The sequence below is a fragment of the Temnothorax americanus genome, unplaced genomic scaffold (genome assembly GCF_048541705.1).
Source record: "Temnothorax americanus isolate GAGA-0224 unplaced genomic scaffold, ASM4854170v1 Scaffold14, whole genome shotgun sequence".
Classification (NCBI taxonomy): Eukaryota; Metazoa; Arthropoda; class Insecta; order Hymenoptera; family Formicidae; genus Temnothorax; species Temnothorax americanus.
In genome coordinates this window covers 3,231,003-3,245,495 of record NW_027509275.1, presented here as the reverse complement: position 1 = coordinate 3,245,495, position 14,493 = coordinate 3,231,003, and the positions used below count along the sequence as shown (strand labels likewise).

General features: G+C 41.9%; 1 protein-coding gene across 5 annotated transcripts in view; it reads right to left on the bottom strand.

Annotated features, from left to right (window-relative positions):
• Positions 1-14,493, bottom strand: part of Camta (Calmodulin-binding transcription activator) — a 49,278-nt gene that overhangs the window by 26,157 nt on the left and 8,628 nt on the right. The window contains exon 1 of one of the 5 annotated variants that reach the window (XM_077401177.1): positions 1,373-3,234. The exons of the other annotated variants lie outside the window; for them this stretch is intronic. Within the exon in view, the coding sequence (XP_077257303.1) occupies positions 1,373-1,445 (73 nt within the window). The 5' untranslated portion in view covers positions 1,446-3,234. Of the gene's footprint in view, positions 1-1,372; positions 3,235-14,493 lie in introns of those variants that run through there. 5 annotated transcript variants of the gene reach the window in all.

Sequence of the window (14,493 nt, the reverse complement as noted above, 5' to 3'; positions counted from 1 at the left end):
AATCGATACGATCAAAGTAGCCATAAAGTTGCCGTAGAGATAACGAAATTCATCCGTTTGATACAACTTTTGTTACCTCGTTTGTTACAGTTTCTCCGGAAGAAGAAACACGGACGCACACGCGCACTCACACATAGAACATTCGTCAAAAAAAAAAAAAAAAAAAAAAAAAATTGCCGCGTTCTCGCAAGAAATAATAGCAGAAATGAAGACAAATGTGACTTACCATATTTTTCTAGCACGCCAGAAATTATATAAACCTAAATCACGATTGCGATCAAAAAATTTTTATGATTGATTAACTTATGATAATCTTATTATGCTTTAATTAGCTGCCAGAGTAAATTCATTGCTCAAGTGCATTTTTTTTCGTGAAAAGATTCGTTAAAATTGCTCTGTATGACTAAAAACCAGCATATATAAACGTGTCGTATTTTATAGCAGTACATTTATTTATTCAATAGCTTGTTTTCATGTGTGTGTAATATCTCTCATGGATCTCTAACAAATTGGAGCGAGTTCAAAATAAGTTTCGTCTTTAGCAAAACATTTTCCGGAAAATGCCTAGAGTATTTAGTCAGGAATTATCCGAGGGAATCAAATATTTATTTAATGGCACTTTATTCGCCTACGGTCTATGTAATATTCATTGATTCGCGAAACTCGCCGAAACTAGGCGCCATTAACTAAACTTTCGATCATAAGTATGATTTAAGCGCAGTCGTGATCTCTTGTATTTCGTTATAGCGAATTTTGTAAAAGCGCAATAGCTTACTTGCATGGAATTTCAACGTTGCGATGTTATTTAGTTAAAAATCATTGCGTTGTAAATGTAAAACAAATATATCTTATATATTAATTTCATATATTTTTCATAATCGTGCCACAAAAAAATAATATAAATAGTATACAAAAATAATTAAAATTTAATGACTTTCAATTTACAGTCAAAGAAATTGAAGTCACTTATAAACTTCGAAGTTTAAGATTTCACAACGCAAATCTTTGAAATGACACAATTTGCTGAAATAAAATGAGACCCTTGGGAGGCGCGCAACGTTGACGAATCTCATTTAATAATCTCGAGCGAAGAAAGAAGCGCGAAAAAGAGCAAGAAATTTCTCGTTCCTTAGAAACTCATAAATTAATATAGTTTTCTCTGCGGTATAAAATGAGAAACGATCAAAAGCAATTTTTAAACCTTCTCAAATTCCATTCAGCAACGATGTCAAATGAACTTCAACCCCCATGGTAAATCGAAAGTATCGGAAGACTATATAGTACGTGTCGTGTGATCCAACGAGTGGCATGTCGCGTCAAATGTTGCGAGATTCTCTACACCGCGGGTGCGTAAAACAGCAGATAGACTCACTTGGAGCGAGGGGCGTCGGGTAAGTCGCGTGGTAGACGACACGCTGTGAGTTCGAATGATTGTAGCCCGCCATCTCCGCGATGCTGGCGCGTGTACGCGCTGCTTGGATCTTACCGATCGTCTTGGCCGATCGTCATCGCCCTTGAACGTACGCGAGACGGGAACGTAGCTGGGGCCTGGCGGGCATCCCCGGGCGGACCCTTCTTCGCGACGGGTCCGCGTGCTTTAGGGACGATCGCGTATCTGATATGATTGCTGTCCGTCGATGATCGCGCTTTTTCGATCGGGACGAGCTGAGGGGGCGGTCCTTTTTTCGTCAGGACAGCTTGCCGGCCGCGGGGTCCAGGACGCAGGAACGACACTCGGATTGACGTTGTTTTCGGCGTTGCGAAATTTGCGCTCCCGGATGACGACGACTCCCTCTGGAACGGCAGGACATATCCCCCAAAGGAGCGTGCACGCGAGCCGAATTATGTTATTCGAGACCGGATATCGATCGACGGTGTCACACGAACGTGTCACTCTTTCCGTTTCGCTATACCCCGACTCTCCTGGATCTCTTCCCCTTGAATGGGAAATCACTCGAATGGGTCAGAATTGGAGAAGTTCTCGCAGTTTCGTCGTATCGAAAGACACACGTGGAAGTGCACGCGGAAACACGGACAGAATCGATCCTCCGCTCCCCTTCCGCACTCTCCCTGATTCTCCCGAATCTTTCTCTCTCTTTCTCTCTCGCTTTCGCTCTCGCTCTCTCTCTCTCTCTCACGCTTTTTTGTTAAATTTTTCTTCTAGTATAAAAAATTGGAGCTCCACTGTATCTCTATACGACGCTCGGAGCCATTCCTCTTCGTGAACGTTCCTTCCTCCCGTCCTTCGTTGTTCGCTGCTCGCGATCCCGGTCCTCTCTTCTCGCTCTCGTAAACGTTCCTGGATGGGGGCGCGTTCCCAGTCACAAACCACACACTATTTCTGTCTTTCTGACTTCTCTTCTTCCGAAATCTCAGGTCCTCCTTTGCTTTCTCTTTCTATCTTTATGTGGTGCGCGCTCCGGAGCTCTTTTTAATCTTCTTATATCCTAAGTTACAACACTGAACCTGTCCCTATCGGAGGGACAAAATAATGTAAGGGTCACACAGTACAGAGAGAACTTAAAATGCGATTATCCCGTCCCGTAGCAGTCGACGCGTGCTCTCTTTACGATCTCGCCTTTCGCGATCCCTCTCTCCCTCTCCCCCTCTCTTTCTCTCTCTCTCTCTCTCTCTCTTTCTCGCGTTTATACTCTCGTCTCGTCTCCTCTTCACTTCCGCCGCGCCGCGCACCAGTCCGACTGAGGAATAACTTCAGAAAATAGACGATTTTTCTATCGTTCGACTCTTTTGTAGCTTGTTTCTTCTTTACTGTGTATTGCTTGTGTATACGCGCTTGTATTACACGTCTACTTTGAAAAAAATCGGAGTTACCTCGTCGTACGTCCCGCTCTTTCCTTCTCCTATTCTCTCCCGCTTTCTCTTTCACTCGCTCTCTCTCTCTCTCTCTCTCTCTCTCTCTCTCTCTCTCTCTCTCTCTCTCTCTCTCTCAATTTTTTTCTCTGTCCGGCCGCGCGCGCTTCTTTCACTTCTTCCTTCCCCCTTCTTCCTTTCCCTTCTTTCTTTTTACAGGCGTTTGTCTTACAGGTGTAAGGTAAGATTTAAAGAGAGTCCTTAGGAGAAATGTGTTGTTGCTGTTGTTGCTGTTTCGTGTTTACAGTTGTTAGTAGTGTTATTTACAAATATGTAATGTTTTTGTTTTTGTTAATAAAATAGTTCAAATTAGTCTTTTGGCCCCGCGTGTCTGCTCCCGAGCGGCGGGAGCCGCAGAGTGAGGCAGCCCTCGAGTCTCGACTCTCGACCTCCGTTCCTCCCCTCGCTCCTCTCTTCCCTCTTCTTCATCCCTCTCCGCGCGTGGAGGTCCCCTCCACACCGCTGTCCCGGAGTCCTCCAGCCCCTACCAGCCCCACCACCGTCCCGCGAGGGCGATCGTTTCCTCTCTTTCTTTCTCTCTCGGTCAGGTCTGACTCTCCGGCCCCAGCCACAGCCCTTACCCCTGCCCCCCCCCCAACCCCGTCCCTGTCCGTGGTGTCTGTCGAATCTCACCCTCGCCAACCCCTCGGTCGCCACCCTATCCTCCTCCGCCTTCTTGCACCGCCGTTATCCCCTCATCATCTATCTCTCTCTTTCTCTCGCGTACCTACGTCTACTTACCATTACCACTTTTACGCTTAACAGTGTAAGTGCACCACCGTGCCAATTCCTATGCGAAACTACCAATGGTGCTGTTCGTTACCTACCTACCTACCTATATAGCTACCTATCCAGCTGGTTACCTACCTACTTCTGTAAAACTCGTTGGGGTGCTGTAAATTAAGGATTACCGAGAATGCTAATTAATGTCGAGGCGTAACACACGGGAAAATTGCGTTCGGGGATCACTCGTTTGTCGTTGTCGACACCGAACGTCGTCCGCTCTGTGCCTCGCGAGATAATCGTCCAGCCCTCCACGGAGAGATTTGGTCCACGCTATTCCACATAATTCTCACCGTCGACAAATCGACGCTCGTACGTCTCGCGCCTCCCCGTTGTCGAAACCGATAAATTTGCGGCGATAGTTTCGGCGAGAGAGATGGACGAGAGTTGCGCCGAAGTAATCGCAAATTTGCATGCGGGGCGTAACCTTGAACGCGATACGCCTAGATTTGGAAGAGGAAATGGCAAAGTAACGACTTACACGGTCCCAAAGTGGAACGTGTTGAAAGGTGGAATTATTCATGCGATAAAGAGGATCGCGAACGCAAAATCGACAAATTTTATTATTAATATTTAAATCGTTACTTTATTAAGGAAAAGTATGTTTCATACATCTCAATTAACGTTAAGCTATTAATGGACTTAATTTGCAGAAGTTTAAAGTAGCGGTGCACAGAACAGAAGGATCAAATTACGTGGACGAACGTTGAAACGTGTAATGTCAGGCTATGTGGCTAAGTTACCTTACAGTGTAAACTTTACACAGTTCTATAGGTGCGGTTCATGACAAACCGTACGAAAAGCATTGTTAGCATGCAAGCCCGCGAAAATCGTAAACTTACTTAATATAGTAGTTTCACGCGGTCGCGCGAATAATTCGCCAATAGGGATAAATTTTATCCTCGCTACTCTGCGCTGACATTAAATAAAACCGTGTGATTCTTTGAAATCGACCAAATGGCGATGCACGCGCATCTGAGAAAGCCAAGATTATTCATTATTCATATCGTGATCGTAAGTCCGTGGCAGCGTATTGAAACGACCGATTCGACGTTTTATCGCTGAGATAACTCGAAACAACAATTGGAAAACAATTGGAGAACAAGTCGTAGAATACCCAACGTTACTATCCCTAGTTTATAAATAAATAAACAAATGTCTCGTGTAACACGTACCATTTCTCACGATTAATTTTAAACAGATTTCACTTTAAGGGAATCTTAACTCGGGACTCGGTCACCAAAAGACTTGACATCGAAACTTTAGAAGAGTTTTAAAGTAGCTGTAAATGACGACGGGCGGATCGATCGTTTTCATTATTAATCGCCGAGAAAACATTAACTGAAATAAATCCTGAAAAAGATTCGGCTCGCCGATTGAGAAGTAGCCAGGGAGCGAAGGAAGTAGATTCGCGCAATTACGAAGACTCGTTAGCGAACATTGGAAACGTCATCGTAAGCAGCAGGAGCCACAACGGGCAATCGAAATTGGCTCCGGCACTTCCGCGCACGTCTCTTCAACCCTTCGCTCTAAAGTGGGTGGGCAGGACGTCGACTAAACGATATTCCTCTCACAATCCACGAAACGCAGGCCAAGTCCTCCCCGACTTCGCACCTATACACATGAATCCGTGCACTTGCTCGTGCCACCGAGGGTCGTACGTTTCCAGCGCGACTGGTACCTAAGCGCGCGTATACGTATATACGTATATATATACGTATATATGTATATATAGATATATAATATGTGTGTATGTGTATGTACAACACACATCGGATTCTCACAGAAGGTTCGTGTCGAATTTTAATAGAAGTGCTGCCACCTTCTAGTGACCTCTGGAGCCAGCCGTGTTGGAGGCATTCCTACGAAGAGGCTCGCGGAAGAAAAAAGAAACATCCGGGGGGTGGCGGAGGGGTGGAAATCACTCAGGCGTCGAGCCCCTATCGCCAATCTGATTAATGGATAGATTCATGAGCCTGGGTATTTATATGGATTTAAGCGCGCCTGTATGGCGGGCACGTAACTTTAGAGCCTCGCTAAATTGGCGAACGTACGCGACCCGAGAGTACGCGTGCATGTGTATACGCGGATGACTCGATGTAACGTGCAAATAATAACGTGTTTCCCTAATGTTTTCTCTATGGACATAATTAGTCGAAAAATTGAAACTGATATAAGCGATATTGCGTTTATTTTAAAAATGTAAGAATTTTTTTAAAGCATTTAAATAATCTAAAATTCTGCTATTATATTTTAATTCTGCGAATAAAATAGATAATTTCACGTTAGAATAATTACATGTGAAAACCAGCATACATTTTACACTTGCTTAAGTTTTACTTGTCTCGTTATCTCGCCCATGTAAAAAAAAAAAACTCGGAAATATTTCTGCCCGAAGTTATTTCACGTTGATCCCTCGGCGATGGGGGATTCGAAGTTTGAATTTCGATTACAGATTCGCTTCTGGTCCAGATAGCTTCCGATCGCACGCGGCTTCTGTCGCGTTAAGCTCGTATAATTTATCCGCGGCCTGGTAATCGAGCGAATCTCGCGTCGTCGAAATGAAACAAGCTCGCGCCCTCCCGGCTTTCCAACCTTCGGTTCGGCATAAGCTCGAGGTTATCCACGATTTATTTGCTTCCACGTGTATCATATCAGGTCGCCGATACTCCATTCGAATCTAATCTGCACTGTGCATTTTCGACACGAGCGACGCGACGTAGCTAGCTTTGTTATGTTTATGGAACTTCGCTTTATTAGCCCTTTAAGCCCTGATGCGAACACTCGAATTTTTCGATCATTCAGCAAGTTGGTGAAAAACTACATTCGTCATAGATATTATCGGCGCGTTTTCGCCGAATTTATACAAACGGTAATACACAATATCTATATATCAACGTAAAAACATGTTTATCTCACAAACGCAAGCAACTGCCACGTCCATGTCGCGCGCCGTTAAACTTCGCGTATACACGCTGCTGACGGTTCGGCTGTTGACAAAGTAAACACGCATTAAGCTACATGCATCATTCACGATTACACACGTTCTATCGTTCGCGGATCGCGTAAGCGGAAGTAGAACGCACGTGCAAGATGATTTCTAACTGTATCCGACATATGGTCAGAAATGATTACGATTGCGCTCCTTGGAGCCGATCCGCCAATTTTTGGGTCCGTGCCGAGTTCACCCGCGCCTTGCCGCGGCTCCGTGATATCCGACTCGACCGTCGAAACGGAGCGTTACATATAGCCCATTTTGTTTCGCTCTGATTTATGGGCAGCCACGATACAAAAACGCCGTTGATTTCGCAAACGAGGACTGACATTTCTACGGCAAAAACAACGGCACGCCGAAGTAAAGCAACGATATACACGGCGGAGCAATAATTCTCTATCATTTGTCATAATTTAGGCGGCAAGAAAAAAGATTCGTATAAAAATCGTATCAAGGGACGCTGTATAAATTAGTCGTACCTATATATGTAGGAAATATCTTTCCTTTACATATATACATTTAAAACTAATAACTTTTACATCCCGTAAAAAGATATATCGTCAATTTTTTTGCAAACTGAACCGTGTAATTACTTTAAAAATCACGATTCAAAGTTTAATCGCCGCGACATCAGGACATTTTTATGTGTTAGCAGTTCTTTTTATTATTTAAACTAGCGAAAATAGTTCTGTAGTAAACCGAGTTATTGCTACACGTGCGACCAACACGACAAACATTTAAGTAATGCAATTTGTCATTCCATATAGTCAAAAAATACCGTTACCGCCGAAATCTCTCGTTCTCACGCGACGATACTTCACCTCGAAAACGTGACGTGTATAACGTTATTATTGAACATCCGAGCCGCGAATGCGAATAAATCTGCCAACAATCTGTCGTTGATGCCGCAAACTTTTATCGCACACGTAAAATCGAATTGTTTAATCTATATAAAATTGTCGATCTCTGGCAGTTTGACATGTTTTAATAATCTCTATTATTATTCACGTTTTAAATAAATGTGTGTTATAAAAAAATGTAGAAAAGGATAGACGCGTTCATATAAAATTTATAGTTTTTTGCATTTTGTAGATAGCATTAAATAATAGCTGCAAATCATCGCGCCGTTTGTACGCCAAGCTAGGGCGCAAACAAATTAATAACGTGCGATTAGATTAATTGCGTATGCTAAGATATAATCGCGACAATTAGCTCTGTCATTTGTATCAGTAAGTAGGTTTCCCGACCTAACAATCTAGAATCTCCCCTTAAATGCGCTCTATAAACCAATCCGTCGCTTTCTCTCTCTCTCTCTCTCTCTCTCTCTCTCTCTCTCTCTCTCTCTCTCTCTCTCTCTCTCTCTCTCTCTCTCTCTCTCTCTCTCTCTCTCTCTCTCTGAGGCCGTTTTCTTCGTGGCCTCACATACCGCACCTCTAAATAAGCCCCAAAGTAACCGAAATAGTTTTAGGGAGCATACATATTTATGCACACGCCGATCTTTTTGTTGCAAGACTATGTACCGTGCGCGGTGCAACGAAAATGCCACAACCGTAATTCTTCGCGTTGAACTTCATAGCATCCGCAGAAGATTTACACGAATGACGTAGAAACGCGAACGAAATAAATATGTTCCACATTGACGTCTTTATTCTTTGAAAATCGAAATCGATTTTTCGTTAAATTGCTAATAAATCAATCTTCGTTTATCAGCAGCGATAACGGCCGTGGTGAAGGTATATTCAAATGTGGCGCAGGAATAAATTCGAAATAAATTAGAATGTCACGAATACGATAACAATTCGCGTTCGCCGAGATGATATCGCGGCGTGGGCCATACCTACAAAGGATTACAGTGATTTCGCTACATACGGTCTTAAAGGTTTACCTTAATACCGAAAGCGTACACGCAACCCTTTATCGACGGTCTGATTAATCATTACCATGCAAAGGAATGGAATTACGCATAACAATTACTGGCGTGCTCCTTTTTTGTCGTTCATTTATTCGTATCCTTTATTATTTTTCGACACGCTTCCTTTTCGCATTTAGCGCTCGGCTTCAAAAATAACTTTCGCGGCGAAATTCTTCGAAGTATAGCACGAGAGGAGCGATATGAGTTTAAATAGCTAACCCATGGTAAATTTGGGAACGCGCAGAAACGAGTAAGTAACTGGGTCTCTCCGATCGCATGTCGCTAAATTCTGGAAACGACACTTCAGCTTAGCGCGAACAATGCGCTCCACGCTCTAGCCTTGTCCAACACTGATAACGCTAGCCGCATTAATGGACTTGGAACAGATAATAGAGACGCGACGTTCACGCTATCATATGGGACTGGTTAAAGATTTTAATCATTTCTCCGTCTCCACTCTAATCTGTCAGTATAATTAATCCACTCTCATTGCCAATACTCATAAAATATTGATTAATTTGATAAAAAATGAATTAATTCAACAAATACTAGTTTTATATAAATTAAATAATATATTAGTAGTTTTATAATCTTATCTTGTATTATATAGTATTGTATGTATAATAATCTATTTTTTTTCGAGCTAATTTATTTTAATAGAATTATCATCTAATTATTTCAATAGTTCGTATAATCATAAAAAGTTTTCACCGATTATCGATCGTTACACAATTTCAATTCCGAAAATCTGATAAATCACCAATGATCATAATATATTCAATAATCTCGTCAGATTCTCCTTATATCGCGCATTTCATTCATCTTTCATAATATCTATTTCCAAAGAAGATAAATGAAGAAAGAAGTGTTCAAGCTAGATAAGGTTGAGACTCATGATTTCTTTAGAGACTATATAATTTCTTACGCTTCTTTTCGCCCTCATCAATTCTCAATATTTATCTTCCCTCAGTATTTTTGAAACAGTGGTGATATAATAGTACTTTTTTTCTTTCTAACCGATTAAAACACTAGCCGAAGGCTAACATATGTGGTTCATATGTTAGCCCTCGGCGATTACAGCTGGGCAAGGGTATTTTTGCACACTTTTTGACGGGTTGACCGAAAAGGGTCGCGGAAGAATAGCGCAACAAGAGAAAGAGGAAGGGCCAGGATTACGAGGGGACAAAAGAACGGAGAAGGGAGGGGAAGTCGCGCTAACACGAGGCAAGCGCGGGGCGATCAATTACGTAACCCAATAAAAGTGGGTCACGTGTCAAAGTGTGGAGCCATCCCCGAAGAGTCCAACTTTTTGGTAAAAGCTCGTAAATTACCAGTCAGCTAGCTAGCTAGTAAGCTAGCAAAACTCTGCTATCACCCCGCGTAGCTTTAAATAGAATGTCGGCAGCTCGGGGGCTCGTGTCCAACCACCCTCTAGCAATGCCCCGTTCATCGTTTCCTCTTTCAATCCTTGTCTCATCCCTCTTTATCTTCCTCCTTTCCCTTGATCTTTCCCCTCTCCGCGCGTCACGTAGGCAGTTCCTCATCCCGGCGTTTTTTTGTGAGGAGGGACCGAAGCCGGACACGTAAGTCGCTAGTCGTTAGTCGTCGGCGATAGCTCGCCATCAATGTGGTAGCGGGTGTGATAGTAGGAGAGAGAGAGAGAGAGAGAGAGAGAGAGAGAGAGAGAGAGAGAAAGAAAGAAAGAGAGAGAGAGAAACAGCTGGATAGAGAGGGTCGGTTTACGAGAGAGGACTGTAGAAGGAGGTGGAAAGCAAGAAAAGGGTGAAAGCAAAGGAAGAGACAAAGAAAGGGAGAAGGAGAGAAAGAGAGAGAGAGAGAGAGAGAGAGAGAGAGAGAGAGAAAGAGAGAGAAAGCGTCACGGCAGAAGAAGTAAGACAATCAATAAGGTTGCCAGGTCCGAAGGAACTCAAGCCCGGATTCGCTAAATGAGTTCGGTACACTTCCTGTCAGGCCATAAGAAGAACTCGCGTTTCACGAGCTAAATTATCAGATTATATCCTTGAATGCGAGACGTCGGATTAAAGTCTTCCGCAAGACGTGGAGAGACCGGAAGTAGACAACGATGAAGGGCGCCGAGATTAAACGGGCAGCAAACTTTTCTCACAGGGGAAAGGGCTCTTTTCTCGAGAAGGTCGATACCAGGTCTAGTCACCGGATAAGGCAATCGGATAGGTCAGGATAGAAACGGGATAGGCCAGAGGATGCCCGTGGACGTCAGGTCGCGTGGATACGAGGGGCTGCCGGAGCGAGAGGGTGGCGATGAAAAGGGTGCACGAACGGGGGATGGAGGGTGGTGGAGGCCGCACAATCGCCGCTCTGGCGGATATTGCCGGAACTACGAATTACCCCGTGTCGCCGGGGGTACTTTCCTGCCGGGGTGCACTTCTTCGGAAACTCGAATGAAGCGTTACGATGCCGGTGTCTCTCATGGAACGACGATGCGAGATATTCTGGGAATGAAATTTTACGTCGATAAGGAAGAACTACCCCCGCTCGAGGTGGTCACAAGGAAGGAGCGGAGTACTTCGCCCTTACACTATGCGTTACTGTATTAAATTGTAATCTTGCTAATTTTTTTGTTTATTGTATCCATTGTTTCCAAGAAGATAAAAGAAAAATATATTAAAATTATATTTAAATTAAAAAAAAATAAAACATTTTATTTTATATAATTATAAAAATTGTTTATCTGATATTCTTCAATTAATTCATGATGCTAGAAATGATCGATCTTTCAGCTAAAAATATAAACTCAAAATAAAATGTATGAGAATAGTTGTTTTTCCAGAACTATTCAATTGCTATTTATTTCTATATCAAGTAATATAAATTTTGCATAAAAGAAAGATTAATCCTCACTTTAAACATCTTTAATAAAAAGTTTTGCCATTTTTGTGTAACACGTAACTCTGTAATTTTTGCGGCAACAAAATGACTATTATTCATAAACGAGAAATATTTGCTGAAAATAATAGTATTAGTTTAAGGGCAGCTTTGTCATTTCTAAATATCTAATAATTTTTTCGATTGCAAGAATGTTGATCATCATTTAGATGAACAATCCAAAAAAAAAGTTTTACCTATGTGAACTACGAAGGGTTAAGGTCTGAGCACAATCGGAAAACCATAGATCCTAAGAGAAACTTTCTCGGCCTATGTGGCACTAACAATAAATAACAAGGTCGGCAATAAATAAGGAGCACGATAGAGAAGGTCTCGTGCGTCACAAAAGCACCGGGGTCACGATACAGAAAACGCCCAGCCAAGCACAATCATCAAACTTTTACGAGAATATTAGGAACATTAAAAAATAATTTGAATATTGATTTTCAACGAGAGAAAAAGATAAATCATATAAATAACAATTATATTTGCGACTAGAATCATTTATATGTCTGTTTTCAAAAATCTCTTTCTGAGCTCAATAAATTATAAAAAAGTTTTAATCGCGGTTAGAAAGAAAAAAAGTACCATTATGTCGAGAATATATATTTTTAATCTCATACGACAATCAAATTTTTATCGAATAAATATTTTTACAACGTCAAAACGTAATTTGTATCGGACATTGGAGTGAAACGTTCGCCCACATTTTCAATTAAAATTTCGATCAAACTTTGTATTAACTGCGTTAAACGTAAAGTTGCAATAAGCATTCGATTTTCCTTTTTTTTTTCTCCTGCACAACCAGGACTAACTGCTTTGGCTGGAGTTGTCGTCGAGTTTCGTCACGTCGTTATATAGAACTTGGCGCTCGTAAAAAACTATCATCTCGAAATTTCTGCAATGACGTTTTAATGCTAGTCCACGTCTTGTACTCTCCGCACATCACGGTAATACTTTTTTTTCCGCGGCTTCCTTTTATTTTCTCTCTCTCTCTCTCATTTCGCGGCACACATAACCCGGTCTTTCTATTTATATTCCGAATCGGATTCACGCACGAATACCCATTATGGAGAAACGTTGCTCGAAGAATAGAGGAACGCGGCTGTGTCTGCAGCCGCCCGGCGACTATGCATATGCCACGCGAATCGGAGTGCATATGGATCTTCGTGTTGTGCATACAACCAATTCTAGAAATGAGCCGAAGCCTCTTTCCGCGGCAGAATATCTCCACGAACGTGGGAGGGTACGCAAAGTCAGGTAAGGTTTTCGAAATGCAAATGCGGGAAACGTGACGAAATTGTACACGGGATAACTTGTTTTCCAGGAAAAGTGACGACAACCCCTTAATGGAAATCCCACGTTGGGAAGTTTATGATTGTATACGTTACTCCCTGTATACTCCACTTCGTGGAGGAGCAACAAAAGTTCAATATGTAATATCCATCCAAGAAGATAAAAGTTAAATGATAAAATTAGTAATTAAATTGTACGACAAAGTAAAACGCATTCTGCTGCGAAATTATTTAAAGTTTTTCGTAAAATTATATTGGAAAAAACTTGAAACTAATATGCATTTTTAATATTATTTCATATAAAAGTTTCAGGCCATACTGTGCATTCACCATTACCATTCTTCCACGTACTTTTTGTAATACAGATCGATAATTTCCACTTTCGACGAGATCGCGCGATTCTTTGAAAAACGACGATAAGTAGGACGATTTAGGGATGAGAGAAGCCTCGGATCTCCTTCATAGAACGGATCTTCAGCGCATATCGATCATTTCTGTTTTCGCAGCTCTCAGATGCATGGGAAAGGAGTAATCCCACTCGGCGAATTGTGGATGTTTGCTCCCAGCATTCGGTTTTCAACTACATTTTGATTTTATTACCGAGCACGTCGGCGTATCGTGCAAAAAATATCGTATCGACGTGCGTATTATCGGGGATCAACGTGTAACAGTTGTATATGGACCACTATTTTCCGATGTACAACGACTAACTAAATTCATTTGCAACTGCATGAAACAGTTCAGCGAGGTATAAAAAGTGTAGTGATTCAGTTATGTGGCAAAATGATGTTACAGCATTGTGTCGCAACATTAATTGCACATACGAGTTTCGCACGCGCGCGCACATATTTGAGATATAAAGTTCAAGTATCTAAAATACTGACAATCAAAAATATAAAAAAAAGCTCTAAAGAATCAATATCTCAATTCAAATATATTACTGAGAATATTAATATTTATTAAAATATCTAAGAGATTTAATTTGATAAAAAAATCCACATCAACGAAAGGATTTTGAGATTTACAGAAAAACCGAAATATTTAATCTCACGATTTCGTTTTATATTATCACCGTTTATATCATTTCTGTTTTATTCTCAAGTCTTTCTACAAACTCAATTTAATACGGATTTTCTTATGGCTAGCCTCACTCTTATCGCGTTCAATTATCCGCACGTTAATAGCCCTAAGGAGTAGTTACTGCTTCTTAACCGATTCGCACAGGAAGGTACAAACTGTAAAAGTTGTAGGACCGATAGTTTATCGTTCTCTCATACAGTCACACTCGCCGGTAATCGCGTGGTTTACGGGCCCCGAAGTCATTCCGTGCGAAACTCGAGTGCAGTTTGTGTGCAGTTTCCGTTTCCATCGTGATGAGTGGAAACTTTGGTCAGGCTTCTCTCCGTTCCGGTGCCACCGATCTCGTGCGCGGTGATGTAACCGTTCGCTTTAAAACGCTGGGGGTTTGTTTTAAACTTCATTGCGATTTTCTTGCGAGTCTCAACGCGCGGGACTAATTCTTCGTCCGCTTCTCCGTTTAGCTCTCTTCGTGCGAGAGCGCCATAATTTTTCGACAACTACTTAAAACCTCCCTTAGACAGGCGAGCCCGAAAACTTTTCCTAACGACACAACAATCACGAGAACTCCCACCGCGACATTGATGCTGATATGCAATAATTCGTGCTTCCATTAGGCAATTGAAATGAGGAAGAGTTTTCTGATGTTTCTTTCA